This window comes from Salvelinus sp. IW2-2015, linkage group LG15 (assembly GCF_002910315.2).
Source record: "Salvelinus sp. IW2-2015 linkage group LG15, ASM291031v2, whole genome shotgun sequence".
Lineage (NCBI taxonomy): Eukaryota > Metazoa > Chordata > Actinopteri > Salmoniformes > Salmonidae > Salvelinus > Salvelinus sp. IW2-2015.
The window spans coordinates 47,575,040-47,592,077 of record NC_036855.1 but is presented as its reverse complement, the minus strand read 5'-3'; the positions used below and the strand labels follow the sequence as shown (position 1 = coordinate 47,592,077).

The 17,038-nt window shown below is 42.4% G+C and overlaps 1 protein-coding gene across 1 annotated transcript in view; it reads right to left on the bottom strand.

Moving 5' to 3' along the window:
• LOC111974393 (protein kinase C-binding protein NELL1) overlaps positions 1-17,038 on the bottom strand; it is a 372,315-nt gene that overhangs the window by 28,847 nt on the left and 326,430 nt on the right. Inside the window, exon 13 of the mRNA XM_070447366.1 lies at positions 995-1,135. Coding sequence (XP_070303467.1) covers positions 995-1,135 — 141 coding nt within the window. The remainder of the gene's footprint in view (positions 1-994; positions 1,136-17,038) is intronic.

Genomic DNA, 17,038 nt, shown 5'->3' with positions numbered 1-17,038 from the left:
CTTCCCTTCCCCCTGCGGAACAAATGAAGACACGAATATCAAACAATACCAAACAACTAATAAAACAAGGACATCAAATAAGCTCTAGCTGAGCAACAAATCTCACACGGAACATACCAACTTCTCCCAGCAACAACTAACCACAGTACATACCAACGCTTTCTGATAAACAAACACACACTTATATCCACAATCAAATTCTCCAGCAATGATCTATATCACATTCAATCTCAAGCCTACACATGATTAAGCCTGCCTATCATCTCTCTTTTCTATCATCTTTCCCTTTCTGAACAGAACCACTGGCTTTTATAGCTCAGGTGGCCAATGTAATTAGAGACAGCTTACTATGACGAGGGCGGGTCAGGCTTCAATCATCCATTGGGCCGACCAATCAGCTGCACTGTGGAAGAATTTCAGGAAGCCATCTCCTAAACAACCACACTCAAATACACAAAGCTAACAACACAGAAACTGGGAACGTGAACACAGGACAATGACCCTACAACGAAACATTTAAATGTCTTGAATGGAATGCAAGACCTCAATCCAATTGGAATCTGTGGTATGACTTAAAGACTTCTGTACACCAGCGGAACCCATCCAACTTGAAGAGCTGGAGCAGTTTTTGCCTGGAAGAATGGGCAAAAATCCCGTGGCTAGATGTGCCAAGCTTATAGAGACATACCAATAGGTTATAGGGTCTATTTATACTATTTATATATGTTTTATTATTGCTGTTCTCATGATTTGCAAATCAAATTCCATTCATTAATTCATTCAGACTACACAACAAAAGACTGCAACATGCAGCACAAAATAAATCTGCATAGCCATGTTAACAGCCCCCTCCCCCTCCCCTGTAATGTGTGACATAGTTTTTATCCCAAGCAACTTAAAGCTTTACCAACTGAGCTACAGAAGACCAAGATGGACAGGAGCAGTAGAGATGGAGACGACCAACAGAGGTGGAATATAATGACTGCATACTAACCGATGCAGGAACTCCCGTCGATCAGGTAGGAGCCATTGTCATGGAAACCGTTCCTGCACTCACAGTGGTACCAGCCCGGCAGATTGACACAGCGGGAGTGAATGTGGCACTGGATCAGGACCTCCGCACACTCGTCAATGTCTGGTGGAAACACAGTATATCTGATGCCGTCAACATTTTCTTTTCACAAAGATTATATGAATTACTTAATCTATGTGTAATTCTATAACATTTGCACTTAAGGCAATCCCAACTGTCTCCTGATTGTTACAATCAGTGGCGAACTCTCAATCAGGGCAGGTGGAGCAGAGCCCCACATGTTTTGAGCCCCACCTGTTTAGCTAAACAAAATTGAATCAATTTCTTTAGGGGGGGTTTGCCTGTTTTGCATGTTATTGTGACATTTATACATGTCACATATCAGTTTGCAAACAATGAGGTTAATAAATCTGCATACAAACATCTTTTTTGCTTTCTTGAGTATGACATCTCCAAAATGCAGGTGTTTCAGCATAGTTTAGTGCTTTCTGTGGTCGTGGGGCAGCCAGCGGGAAATACGGAGCGAAGGGGATGGTAATGTTCTCTAGCTGCACCGTGATTGGCTCAGTGTTCTGTCACCCATGGAGACACTACATCACAGCTAAATCTACAGGGAGAGCTCGGAAATTCAAGCCCCTTGGGTGCTGCCATAGATTTACATGTACATTCAGTGGAGTGGGTGTGTGGTCCAAGTCTGTGTTTAAGGGTCTCTTTTCCAAGCTTAAAAGGATAAACATTCACATGCAACACCATGGGACAGAAAAGTTTGAATACATTGTCCATGCTGTCAATTRAGCATGACTTCTGCCACGTTCAAAACAACTGGAAACTTGGAAATCTCAGACTTCAGTGAGTTCAAGACAACTGGGAACTCAGGAAAAAAATTWGCTCCTACTGGAAAAACTCGGAATTCCAAGTTGGGAACTCGGGCCCCTTTCTAGAGCTCCGACCTGAAGATCACTGACATCATGATTTAACCTTGTTTTTTCCCGAGTTCACAGTTTTCTTGAAAGCACCATAAATGCATATAATGAAAGAATTTGATGACAAAGTTTGACACAATTTGCCTATAAGAAGGGCCGCCGCGCCACCTTCCTGTTCAAGTGAGCACAGCACAACAAGGTAAGTCCAAAAATGTATTGTATGCTGCTGCATAAAATATGTAATATGCCATAGAGATAGCATTACTTTCTTAGCTACAGTATACATATGTGRGTGCTGTTAGTAGCCCATATGCCTCACCTTAATAATTTGGTCCCTTTCCCCCTCATAACCTAGTCTACTGTTCTGACTTGGTGGTGCGCATGTAGCCTATAGACTGTTTTAGAGAAATGTAATCATTGAATATTGTAAGAGCTTTCATTGTCTGCTTATATAACTCCTTTATTTATCCTACGGTTCTGACTTGGTGTACAGGGAGAATACTATAATAACGGCCCATTTTCTGAATTCTGTCGCTGTACATTTCAAAAGTGCTAAACAAATAGTTCTATTGACTACGTCCTTCCTAGCTCGCTCATTAATGTCTTAATCAAAATTACGGATTGCCTCGTTCCCTTATGCCATCATTTGTACATCTCAATTGTCAGTAGAAACCACATTTGTTTCAGCAAGTCAGCCATATCAGCTATGTTTTTTTWAAAGGCAGTAAATGAGACTGAACTTTATTGTTTAGTGTTGTGTAGTGGCTTTGCTGGTGTCACGTGTGCTCCCTCTCCGGCCTCTAGGTCACCAGGCTGCTCATTATGGCGCACACCTCTCACCATCGTTACGTGCACCTGCGTGTCATCAGACTCACCTGGACTCCATACCTTCCCTATATATGTCACTCCCTTTGGTTCCTTCCCCAGGTGTTATTGTTTCTGTTTCCTGTCTGTGCGTTGTTTGTGTTTCTTGTTTTGTATTATGTTTCGCTTATTTATTTTTGTGTCAAGTGGAATGACGTTGGGTCCGGGAACCGCTACAGGCTTTTATGCCTCAGCCAGATTGCCAGGCTCCCCTGCATCCGCCGGCTCTTCAGGCTCTCATGACTCAGCCGGATCGCCAAGCTCCCCTTCCTCGGCCGGCTCGTCGGGCTTTCATGTCTTCGTCGGATCGCCAGGCTCCCCTGCGTCCACCGGCTCGTCAGGCTCTCATGCCTCAGCCGGATCGCCAGGCTCCCCTGCCTTAGCCGGTCTGTCAGGTTCCCGCGTCCCAGCCGGTGACAGGTTCCCGCACATCAGCAGGGGTGACCGGTCCGCTCCTGATCCCCGGGATCGTCCCTTGGGTTGGCGTCCTGRGGCTGGAGCCGAATGCACCGGGGAGGGGGTATTGTCAGGTATGCTCTCTCTTCGGCGCTCTACGTCGCCATGCTACTGCATCTCAGCCGGATTGACAGGTTTCCCACGCCTCTGCAGAGGGGTCCGGTCCGCTCATTTGGTCGGAGTCCTGCGGCTGGAGCCGKACGTTGGYGAGGGGTTACTGTCACGTGTGCTCCCTCTCCGGCCTCTAGGTCACCAGTCTGCTCGTTATGGCGCACACCTGTCACCATCGTTACGTGCACCTGCGCGTCATCAGTCTCACCTGGACTCCATCACTTCCCTGATTACCTTCCCTATATATGTCACTCCCTTTGGTTCCTTCCCCAGGCGTTATTGTTTCTGTTCCTGTCTGTGRGTTGTTCGTGTTTCTTGTTTTGTATTATGTTTCGTTCATTAAATGATTCGCTCCCCGAACTTGCTTCCTGACTCTCAGCACACATCGTTACAGTTGGCATGCATACATTCTTTTTTTTGTTTGTCCCACCAAGATTTACATGCTAAAACTGACACAGGTTACAATACATGTGTACTACTGGATTATTAATGTATGTATAGGCCTGTTACCACCAAATAATTGTCTAAAATAAAAATAAATAGCATTTTAAAAGAATCTACAAAAGTTTCTGTAGGAACCACACAGTGCCTATGCTAGCTAGACCCAGCTCTGCTGTGAGGATGTATGGGGCTTTTGTAGGGAACCACACAGTGCTTATGCTAGCTAGACCCATCTCTGCTGTGAGTGTGTACAGGGTTGAGAATGACTGGCTGGAAACATGCATATCTCCTGTCCCGTTTGAGCTACAGTCACAACATTTTGTATATATGCATCTCCTCATGAGTAACCTAACGTAGCAGGTGTAAAATAAACATCTGAAACTAGATCCCCTACATACTGGTGTTGACGAGAAGAAAAATAACTGTCAGGGGAGGTTCTCTTCTGCACTGTTTAACCAATCCAGTAAATGTGGAGGGGGAGTTAACTTCTTAGGTATAGGGGGCGACATTTTCACTTTTGGATGAATTTGTGCCCAAATTAAACGGCCTCGTACTCTGCCTAAGATCATATGATATGCATATTATTATTACTATTGGATAGAAAACACTCTGAAGTTTCTAAAACGTTTTGAATTATATCTGTGGAGTAAAACAGAACTCCCAAACAGGAAGTGAAAATTCTGAAATGGGTCGCTGTGAAAGGCATCGCCTATTCAATTGCCTTATATTTATGGATCTGTATGCACTTCATACGCCTTCCACTAGATATCAACAGGCAGTAGAACGTGGAATGAAGCATATGCTTTATGTGGGACCGGATGAGAGCCTTTGGAGTGACAGGTCAGGCAGATTGCCAGTTCTTGGCCACGCACAGAGGGCATGTGATGTCTTTGTCTGCACTGCGTTAGATAGACATGAAGAAATGCTCCGTTTGGGACGTTATTGGATATATATGAGAAAAACATCCTGAAGATTGATTCCTAACTGAGTTTGACCAGTTTATTCGACTTGTAATACCACTTTTTGAAGTTTTCGTTCAACGTTTTTGTTCAATTGCGCAAGTGTTTGGACACGTGAACTACACATGCTAGCCAAAGTTGCTAATTCGACAGAAGTAATGGACATTATCAAACAAAAAAACGATTTATTGTGGAACTAGGATTCCTGGCACTGCATTCTGATGAAAGATCATCAAAGGTAAGGGAATTTTATGATGTAATTTCGTATTTCTGTTGACTCCAACATGGCGGAGAATGGCTGAGCGCTGTCTCAGATTATTGCATGCTTGTGCTTTTTACTGAAGTTATTTTTTAAATCTAACAAGCGGTTGCATTAAGAACCACTGTATCTTTAATTATATGTTAAACATGTATCTTTCATCAAGTTATGATGAGTATTTCTGTATTTCACGTTGCTCTCTGTAATTATTCTGGCTATTTTGGAGCCATTTCTGAACATGGCTCCAATGTAAAACCACGATTTGTGGCTATAAATATGCACATAATCAAACAAAACATAAATGTATTGTATAACATGATGTGATATGACTGTCATCTGATGAAGTTGTTCAAAGGTTAGTGATTAATTTTATCTCTATTTGTGGGTTTTGTGAAAGCTATCTTTCCTGTGAAAAAATGGCTGTGTTTTTGGGGATATGGTGGTGAGCTAACATAAATATATGTTGTGTTTTCGCTGTAAAACATTTTAAAAATAGGACATGTTGGCTGGATTCACAAGATGGTTATCTTTCATTTGCTGTATTGGACTTGTGATTTCATGAAATTATATTATTTTATATCCCTGTGGCACTAGGCTAGGCTATGCTAGTCAGCGTTTCTGATGACAGTTATCCCGGATCCGGGATGGGTGGTTTTAAGATGGAGTGTCGCCTTGATAACGTCCAAAAGCAGAAGGCACATCACAGMCTCTCTTTRCATTTCCCCTGAAAACTGGAACATCCGGTTGTTGGGGACTTGGCAGAGGCTACCTCATGAGCAACACGTTTCCCATGAGGACCTACTGTATAAGCTCGGCCCATTATATTTTCCGCAAATTAGACTTTTTGTCCCCCACCAAACTTTGAACCAGAATATCTCCTTTCCCTTTTGAGCTATTGTCATGAAATGTTTTCTCTCTGTCATTAATCCAGGAAACATAKGTTTGAATAATTGTCACTAACTGGCCCAAGGGTGGGCACTGGATCATTTGTTGAAGACAAWTATTTTCACAAAACTACGATCATGTGACTGCAAGAGCTTCATTAAGGGTATGAATAGACCAGAAACATGCACAAAATCTCTCTCCCTCTCCATATTAATAGCCTCACAGGGAAAAAGATAATCTCTAAATTACTGTGTTATGATAAGCGTTATGAGAAAAAAATGCTAAATAATATACTTGTAGGGTGATTAACATAGACAGCACCAGACAGCATCGTCATGGTACAATATGTGTGCCGAGTGTGTGTACACAGGAGTACGCACAGGGAAATCACTGTGCTACACAGCTTTGGGTGATTCTGATCTGATCTTTGACTGAAAATAAACAAATCAGGAGGTAGTCATACAACACATGGCATGGTTATTGAAATGTTATGGTCGCACAGCCTATTACAAGACAAAAGGAGTTATTAGAACAGAAAAGCTGTCATATTTAATGATTTTAAAGCAGTTATCAAAGGGCAACTATGAGTATCTGGGATTCAAAATATACAATATTGTTAGGCTTGTAATACATGTGTCAATATGTATTTATTTCTTTAAACAGAAAGTTATGTTTTATATGCATTTACTGTACAAGTCTAACAGTTTCGATTTAAGGGATATTCGTGCAACTTTACAAAATATATCATTAGTTCTACAGCATAAGTCATTATTTTCTTGACTCGTTTTTATTGTATTTATTGAACTTATTTGATCAGGGGAGCCCATTGAGAAATGGGTCTCATTTTCAATAGTGCCATGAGGACAACAAATTCAAAACAAACATATATTTTTTTTTACTACAATTTCAACACCACAATACATTTTCACATTTAATCAAAACAAATGCAATTCTTATTTAACAAATTCAACAGACTCCCAAAGCGATGGGCACTATGGTAGACGGCATCCGAAAGTTTAAGAGTAGTGGCTAATGCATTCTGGTAAAATGTGTTACCATAGTCAAAAACTGGCAGGAAAGTTGACCGTACAATCTGCTTCCTGCTGTTTAGGGAGAGGCAAGATCTATAAAAGAAGCCCACTTTAACCATTTACACTGGTGGGAATATGCCTACAGTGCCTTCAGAAAGTATTCAGACCCCTTGCTTTTTTCCAWTTTRTTTWATGTTACAGCCTTACTCTAAAATTGATTAAATAAAACAATGTCCTCAGCAATCAACACACAATAGCCCATAATGACGAAGCGAAAACAGGMTAAGAAATGTTTGCAAAATACCTTATTTATATAAGTAATCAGACCCTTTGCTATGAGACTCGAAATTGAGCTCAGGTGCCTCCTGTTACCATTGATCATCCTTGAGATGTTTCTACAACTTGATTGGAGTCCAACTGTGGTTAATTAAATTGATTGGATATGATTTGGAAAGGCACACACCTGTCTATATAAGGTCCCACTGTTGACAGTGCATGTCAGAGCAAAAATCAAGCTATGAGGTTGAAGGAATTGTCCATAAATCTCAGAGACAGGATTATGTCGAGGCATAGATCTGGGACAATTTCTGCAGCATTGAAGTTCCCCAAGAACACAGTGGCTTCCATAATTCTTAAATGGAAGAAGTTTGGAACCACCAAGACTCTTCCTAGAGCCGGCCGCCCAGCCAAACTGAGCAATCGGGGGAGAAGGGCCTTGGTCAGGMAGGTGACCAAAAACCCGATGGTCACTCTGACAGAGCTCTAGAGTTCCTCTGTGGAGATGGGAGAACCTTCCAGAAGGACAACCATCTGTGCAGCACTCCACCGATGAGGCCTTTATGGTAGAGTGTCCAGACAGAAGCCACTCCTTAGTAAAAGGCACATGACAGCCCGCTTGGAGTTTGCCAAAAGTTCACCGTCCAACAGAACAACACAGGAGTGGCTTCGGGACGAATCTCTGAATGTCCTTGAGTGGCTCAGCCAGAGCCAGGACATGAACCCGATCGAACATCTCTGAATAGACCTGAAAATAGCTGTGCAGCAATGCTCCCCATCCAAACTGACAGAGCTTGAGACGAACTGCAGAGAAGAATGGGATAAACTCCCCAAATACAGGTGTGCCAAGCTTGTTGCGTCATACCCAAGAAGACTCGAGGCTGTAATCGCTGCCAAAGGTGCTTTGACAAAGTACTAAGTACACGGTCTGAATAGTTATGTAAATCTGATACTTCAGTTTTTCTTTTTACTGTTTTTCCTTTGTCTTCATGGGGTATTGTGTGTAGATTGATGAGGGGAAAACACYATTTAATCTATTTTAGAATAAGGCAGTAACCTAACAAAATGTGGAAAAAGTCAAGGGMTCTGAATACTTTCCAAAAGCACTGTATATGGATAGGGCTAAATTTAAATGTTTCTTGAAAGGAATTATGAAATGCATAACTATGGTAGCTAAAGAAAGGGAAGAGTTTGGAGATAATGGGGAAATTAGACCAAAAGGTGAGTACACAACAGTTCATCTGACAAGACTGAATCCAACCATTACACTTTTGATTTTATGTGCATTTTATATTTACTGTACTTTTTGCCACTTTTGTTGATAAAGGAATCTGAAAATACTCTGGATACATTCAGTAACATAAGACTATTCCTGGAAAATGTGGGGTAGGTGCAGCATAAGACAAAAACATTAAAATGGTTTGAGTGAGAGGACTAACTGGTGTCTCCAAGTGGCCACACACTTCTTCAAAATGTGCACAGTTCCTGAGCAATTTCAATGGACTTTTATGACTCAAAGAAGAGTCTTCAACTATAAGGAATGGATCAACATTAACAGAATGGTACCTGGAAGAAGATGGGGGAGGGTCATGCTCCTTCAATTTCAGTCAAGGGAAAGGTTTAGTACTTTTTTAATCTAGGCCAGGGGAGGGTCATGTAATTTGTAATGGATGAAATGTCAATATTTCTCAGTGTTTTAGAATGACTTGCTTATAAGGCTATATATTGGTGTGTGCCTGATGCCGCCCCTCATCTCTGATTCTCTGCTGGGCATACACTATCAAGTGTGCCTATAGGACATTTAGTGTGGTTTCAARCAAATGATCCATAGCCTATAGGCAAATAGACTACAAAGTACATGCTCGGAGAAGCACAGCGCAAAGTTACATTTCTAAGATAGCTGCTGGGATGGTGTAAATAAAACTAGCCTGCACTACACACTGCCTGTAACGTCTGCTTCCAACTCACACCCTCAAACACTTAGATCCCCTGAACGCAGCTCACTTTCCAGCCCACTTTCCAGCTCACACTATCAAACACCTAGATCCCCTGAACGCAGCTCACACTCCAGATCCCAATCCCCTGAATTCTAATCACCTATTCACACACCTGTATGTCATTATCACAGACTATTTTGTTCAGTTCTTTGCACCCCAACACTGTGAGGTATTGTTTGTTTTGTGAAACACGTCTTTCAGAGCGCTGTGTTTCCTGTGATTTACTCCTCCCGTGTATGATAGTTTTTGCTTGCCTCACTAATGACACCTTTTTGCCTATTCCCTGCATGTACTTTAGCTTATCGGATTTCCTGTTATCTACCTATTGCCTGATCTCCTGGACTACGTTTACAAGCTTTTCCCTGCCTGTACTGTTGCCCTTTTGGACCCCTTGTGTATGACCTTCTGCCTCCTCCTGTGGTCCTTTGCAATAAACACCTGCTGTGCCTGTCACGTCTGCTCCCGCTCTTCCCTTCCCCTGGCGCTTGAGGGCGCCAGATTATCCTGCATCACACGCTCCTGCCATCCATCACTCACACCTGCCCTCCCTCGTCACTTGCATCAGCGTTATTGGACTCACATGGACTCGTCACATGTTCTGTTCCTCCCCTATATTTCTCTGTTCCCTTGCTCTGTTCCCCGCTGCTGCATTGTATTGTTTTTGTCTTTTGAATTTGTTTCTGACGCTGTTCCTGTCTCGCTTCTGTCTGTTATAATTAAATGTTTTACTCCCCGTACCTGATTCGTCTCTCCAGCGTCATTCCGTGTGACAGAATGCAGCAGCCAACATACGKAGCATCGGGGAGTACTGGCGTTCCGGTTGGAATGGTGGCAGCGGCTCTGGGTCGCCACCGATGGAACTGGGGAATCATAGCCAGCTCATCTGGCTATCACGCCCTAGCTGGCTTGAGAGGTTTCCTTGTCCCGGTTGGCTCGGAGGGCGTCCATCCCACGTCGGGCCTCAGACGGATCGTCAGTTCTTGTTCGCCCAGCTGGTCCAGGAGTTTTTGCCTTTTGTTTTGTTGGTGACGTCGGGGTGGATCCCGCCGCCGATGGAACCAGGGGTGCCTAAGCCAACCCCGTCAGGCTTTCACGCCCTGGCTGGCTCGAGATGTTTTCCTGTCTCTGCGCCTTCCCATCCCACGTCAAACTCCACTGGATCATCGTGCTTCCCTTCTGCTGCGGGATCGACAGGCTCTCATGCCTCAGCCGGATCGACAGGCTCTCATGCCTCAGCCGGATCGTCAGGCTCTCACGCCCCAACCGGCTTGCCCAGCGCCCATGTCTCGGCCGGTTCTCCCAGGTGGAACGCCGGGTGGCGTCCCAAGAGGGAGGGGTACTGTCACGTCTGCTCCAGCTCTTACCTTCCCCTGGCGCTTGAGAGCGCCAGATTACCCTGCATCACACGCTCCTGCCATCCATCACTCACACCTGCCCTCCCTCGTCACTCGCATCAGCGTTATTGGACTTGCCTGGACTCGTCACATGTTCTGTTCCTCCCCTATATTTGTCTGTTCCCTTGCTCTGTTCCCCGCTGCTGCATTGTATTGTTTTTGTCTTTTGAATTTGTTTCTGAGGCTGTTCTTGTCTCGTCTCTGTCCATTATAATTAAATGTTTTACTCCTCGTACCTGCTTCGTCTCTCCAGCGTCATTCCGCGTGACAGCGCCCTGCGCTTGAAACCAGGTCTCTGTCTCCCCTCGTGTTCATTACATTGCCAGGGATGTAGTGCTGCTGTAGTGTGGTGGAGCAACGCTCCCTCGCTTTTTTTTCAATTTGYGAATACACGGAGCTGTTAAAAATATTTMTGGAAAATGAATTCTGATAAATTCWAAATTYTATTTAATTACAACAGAAATTTCATGAAAATGATAGAATGACAAACTGAATAAATATGTAGGCTATAGCAGCCTATAGGTAAATAGTGGGTTCTTCCTCGTCTTCCGTCTCTCTCTGGCAGTGGTGTGAATGATGAATAACTGTAGTTGTGTGTGCAGAGGCTTGTTGGTCAGAGGCTTGACCACTTGGAGCGGGCCAAATCTGACATGAGAAACTGAGAAACACAGACAAACTATCAGGGGTTGCTAAAACGGCTGTCCTCAAAACAGTTTATGGACTTGGGGCTCATGTAGGCCTATGACACACTTGAACTCGCCCTACTAGTGCTAAGTTTACAGAAATGTACCACCTCTATTGCTCCGGCCTGCTCTGGTCATGCTGTGGGCCTACAGTGGCAGTTCAGGAGGAGAGTCAAATTATTGTTTTGTTGTTAAGGCCTAGTCCAAAAAATTAAATATCTTTCGTGCAGACTAGCCTATAGCCTATGTTCTGTTTCAGAAAGAGAGCAGGAAGATGAGAAGGAGTACCGGAGGTCAACTTTGATAGCTTGCTACTACTATACTGAACAAAAATATAAACGCAACATGTAAAGTCTAGGTCCCATGTTTCATGACCTGAAATAAAAGATCCCAGAAATGTTCCATACGCACTTTTGTTATTTCTCTGAAATGCTGTGCACAAATGTGTTACCATCCCTGTTAGTGAGCATTTCTCCTTTGTCAAAATTATCCCTCCACCTGACAGGTGTGGCATATCAAAGAATGATCATTACACAGGTGCACTTTGTTCTGGGTACAATACAAGGCCACTCTTAAATGTGCWGTTTTGTCACATGCAACTGGCATGCTGACTGCAGGAATGTCCACCAAAGCTGTAGCCAGATAATTGAATGTTAATTTCTCTACCACAAGCTGTCTCCAATTTCATTTCAGAGAATTTGGGAGTACGTCCAACCAGCCTCACAACCGCAAACCACATGTAACCATGCCAGCCCAGGACCTCCACATCCGGCTTCTTCACCTGCTGGATTGTCTGAAACTGAGCAGTATTTCTGTCTATAATAAAGCCCTTTTGTGGTAAAAAAAAWACMAATTCTGATTGGCTGTGCCTGGCTCCCCAGTGGGCGGGCCTGGCTCCCAAGTGGGTGGGCCTATGCCCTCCCAGGCCCACCCATGGTTGTGACCCTGCCCACCCATGGTTGTGACCCTGCCCAGTCATGTGAAATCCATAGATTAGGTCCTAATGAATTTATTTCAATTGACTGATTTCCTTATATGAACTGTAACTTTGAAATTGTTGCATGTTGCGTTTATATTTTTGTTCAGTATATCATTTAATTCAATAAAAACAATGTTTCTTGTCCATGATGTATTTATCAGAGTTATTGACCGAACAATGTGCCAGATTTCAGTAACTTACGTCGGTGGTGCTGAAATTTGAAGCAGAAATCGTGCCACAATCAATCGGAAATGGACTGCTCATGATGCTGAAAGTAGGCACATTTAAATTAGCATAATTAATTTCAACGTCTTCATTTTAATTCGACTTTACTAAGAACAAGAGGGCTTGGTTGTGAAGAAAAATGCATGTKGTTTCTTTGACATTCAGTGGCTGAGCTACAAGGAGGAGGAGAGAAAAGGAGGGAAAAAATGACTTTATTTGGGAAGTCATTTTTGTAATTTTTTTGTAATTCTGTCACTATCAATTGACTAAGCTATTCACTTTCTGTAAAATAGATGTTTAAACCCAGACAGCTTTTAAGGAAACACTTACTCTCATTGGGTTAAGGAAGAAGAGTAGCCAGCAGTTAAAGCTTACATTTTTTCTGTGTGAGTTGGTCTACTGTCCGTCATGGAAAGGTAGGCCTAATTTTTGAAAATACCATGCTCAGATTCCTAATCATGTCTCAGATTAAATTATTTTCAAACAGGGACAGTCTCGCTGCAAACAAGACACACTGATTTTTCATTACATGAATATAAGATGAACACGTAGGCCTATCGCTGTCCATTCTTAGTCTGTAATTTTGGTAGTTTGTGTGTTATTAAAAAAGATTCTGCTAATATGTAAAATGGGCACTCAAATCATGCGCACCTGCTCCAGATTGTGATTGCGTAAACAACAGTAATTGTGTGCTGGCGGGGATGCAGGGTTGTGTTCCAAACGAAACAGCTACAAGTGTTCTATTGCTTATATAACCAGCTAATAAAATATGATCTTACAGTGTTAGCCATTCACAAGGCAATTCAGAGAAACGGATCATCATTTTGGTGCGCAAAGAAAGGAGTCATGAGCGCAAGTTTCTTAACAATGAACACATTCTGTTCAGAACAACCCAGGGTATGACAACATGTAATCTTGTAACTGTACATCAAACATAGTGATCATAAACATTGAACATGTATATGAGTTTTATGAAATGGAGAGGTCAAGTACACATTTGGACTCACAAGTGTTTGGCTTGCTTGAATGACAAAGTTTTTCAAAATACATTGAGTCATCTTAATTTATAGCATCTCTCCAAAAAATGTAAATATGCAAAAGTTGCCCAATTAGCAGGAGGGAAATCTGACACAGCGGTTGCATTAAGAACAAGTGTATCTTTAATTCTATGTAAAACATGTTTCTTTCATCAAAGTTTATGATGAGTATTTATGTTATTTGACGTGGCTCTCTGCAATTTCTCCGGATAGTTTGGGGGCATTTCTGAACATGGCGCCAATGTAAATTGAGGTTTTTGGATATAAATATTAACTTTATCGAACAAAACATATATGTATCGTGTAACATGAAGTCCTATGAGTGTCATCTGATGAAGATCATCAAAGGTTAGTGATTCATTTGATCTCTATTTCTGCTTTTTGTGACTCCTGTCTTTGGCCGCAAAAATGACTGTGTTTGTGATTTTGCGGTGACCTAACAATCGTTTGTGGTGCTTTCGCTGAAAAGCCTATTTGAAATCGGACACTTTGGTGGGATTAACAAGATTACCTTTAAAATGGTATAAAATACATGCATGTTTGAGGAATTTTAATTATGAGATTTCTGTTTGAATTTGGCACCCTGCACTTTCTCTGGCTGTTGTCATATCGTCCTGTTAACAGGATTGCAGCCATAAGAAGTTGACTTTCCTAGTTAAATAAAGGTTACACTARGAGCATAACATTTCTACACCCTAATTGTACAATTGTAGTCTGGCCAAAACCCAAACGAAGATTCAGATTCAGTGAAAATAAAAATCTTATTGATTTATCAAGACCAGTCCCCATGCTTGTCTCAGAGCAGCGTGAAACGGTGCTATAATAGTTGTGGGCTATTGCTTCAAGTCCTATTGCTTCTAACTTCAATATGCTCTTTAAATAAATAAGACCAACACCACTTTTAACAGCACATTACTCAACACTAGGGAGACTCATGTCGCCTACAGTATATCGAAAAAATATGTGCTCTCCGCCAATAATGACATAAAAAGCCACCTCATGGGTCTCCCGGTGACGGCCGGCATCGAACCTTCATCTGTAGCAATGCATTTTTCACTGCGGGAGCCCCCATCCACTCGGGGGCCCCCATCCACAAACTATCAAAATACAGAGAGGTGTCGGTAAAGGTATTTGTCCTGCTAATAGCCGATAATAGTGAGTAACTCAGCATTATGTAGGTGCCGGCTATATGACTGTGCTATCAACTTGATAATATATAACGCTATATTGGAGGTTATTTCCTTTTCAAAAAAACAAAAGTGAGCGATCGTAATCTGAATTAAGGTCGAAATAATATTTGTAAAGGCCAAAACATTTGTTTTTAGAGGGAGAGAAACGCTGGGCTAATTGTGAGCCGCCCATAAAGGCTAAAATATAGCCCTGCTAATAGCCATAATGGCGCCGTACAACGTGACCGTGTGTGTTTGAAAAAGTATTTTCCAGTAAGCAACAATTTGTTTACCTTCAGACAACTTTGTGCCAATATTTCTATAATTCAGTGATATTTATTCCCATAGTAAGTCATTATGGATCCATAACTAAATAAACATTGGCATTTTGAAAGAGTATTTTTATCATTATTTTATTAAAGAAAGCATAAAAGATGGTGATGAAGAAATACAGTACTGTACAGTATATGCTTTTACACTTGGACAATAAAGCATTTTGAAGACAAGCCACCTGCATTTGTTTATTAGGCTACAGCAGACCAGCATAATGGTCCGGATGGCCCTTGCTGTGCCTGGTGAGCAGTTGGTCAAGTTCTGTTGTCAGAAGAGGAATGGAATTGTCAGGGTGAACAGACGACGTGATGAACCAACCAGGTATGTTCAATCAATCAATTTTATAAAGTTACATCAGCCGATGTCACAAAGTGCTATACAGAAACCCAGCCTAAAACCCCAAAAAGCAAGCAATGCAGATGTTGACTCAACCTGTCGGCAGAGCTCACAGGTGTGCCTAGCATGGATTGTGACTCCATCTCATTCCTCGCCCTCTTCAATGCGTCATTCTCCGCCTGTCTCTCCACCAATGCCGCCTGGCTCTGGACCAATGCATCAGCTGTCTCCCACGTCTCTTTCCCCTACGATAATGTTTCTCTTTCTGCTGGTCTGGCTTCAATGACTCGATCTCGGTCTTCAAAGTTTGAATCTGATCCATGTGCACCTTCAGATGAGCAAAATGGTACCGCCCTGAGGCCCCATCGATTACAGTGGCCTATGATAGAAACGGTAGATCAATTAAGAATTAAGAGTGACTCCAACACACAAATGCTGCGTACACATTTTAAGAACAACCATGCAACCATGCGTTTTTTTCGGTGCGGGCCGCTGTCCAGCCCTTTGTCCACTGATCTCCACGGATGGTTGTCGGCATGTTTGTATGCTCTGGAAAAACACATTCACGTTTTTAGTACAAAATATTTTTTATTTGACCTTTATTTAATTATCAATTTTATAACACAGTATGCCTACACATTGATAGGCTACATACATTTTTAAAGAAAATGCACTGAAACCAAAATACCTTTAGTTTTGGTGATCCTCTCAGCTCTGGCTCATTTTCAAGTCCTCTCGTGGTTATGGTCCTAACCCTGGAATGTAGGCCTTCAGTAGCACCATAGAAAGAAGCCTGCTTGATGAAAACTATGTCCATTTCGTCTGTTCTCTTTGGTCGCAATGTCATTTTTTGCAGGTAGGGGGAGGGATGTTCACACCTACAGTAGCCGGGCTATAAAGAGTCTATTGTCCTGCAAATCGGGCTACAAAATGCCACCAGCTGTCCATCACTACTGTAAATAAAAACATAGGATCTTGTTTACATTCTTTATTGTAACCACAATGTCACCAATAATTTGTATCTACCTTTCCAATTACTTTTAGAGTTTACAAATGTGTGCTTTACATTACATTTTTCATTAAATCCAGTTTGGATTTATGTATAACCTTTGAGTGATGCCTTTAGTGAGAGGTCTAATGCTTTAATATTTAATAATATCTGCCCTCCGAATTCATATGTAAGGGGCATTTTTCATGCCATTATTAGTTACATTGTTTTAGTTTGAACGTGCAGACTGGCACTAACAACAGCGGGAATGTTTCCCTAGTCAGCGCCATTATTAGTGCAATGCCCCTTAAAGTGTTGCTCTATGCTACCCATTGGGGCTGGGTGGGGGTCCACACCCCCTCCTCCCTTCCCCATAGACTAGGTTAGTCTTCTGTGCGCAGCTCTGCGGCTCATTCCATGCCCCCTGCCCTCGTGCCTTGAACCTTGCGCGCCCACCGTTGTTTCAGTGGATACAGCTGGAGAACTGCAAGGCAATCCCATTGTGCGCCACTCGGGAGCCATGACCAATATATACTGTCCTGCTAATAACAGGGTTAATAATATATCTGCGAGAATATCCAAGGGGCTTTTATATAATTCTAAATMAATCATCTTTATTTTATTTTAAATAACAATATTTTGGAGATGATTTCATTTTC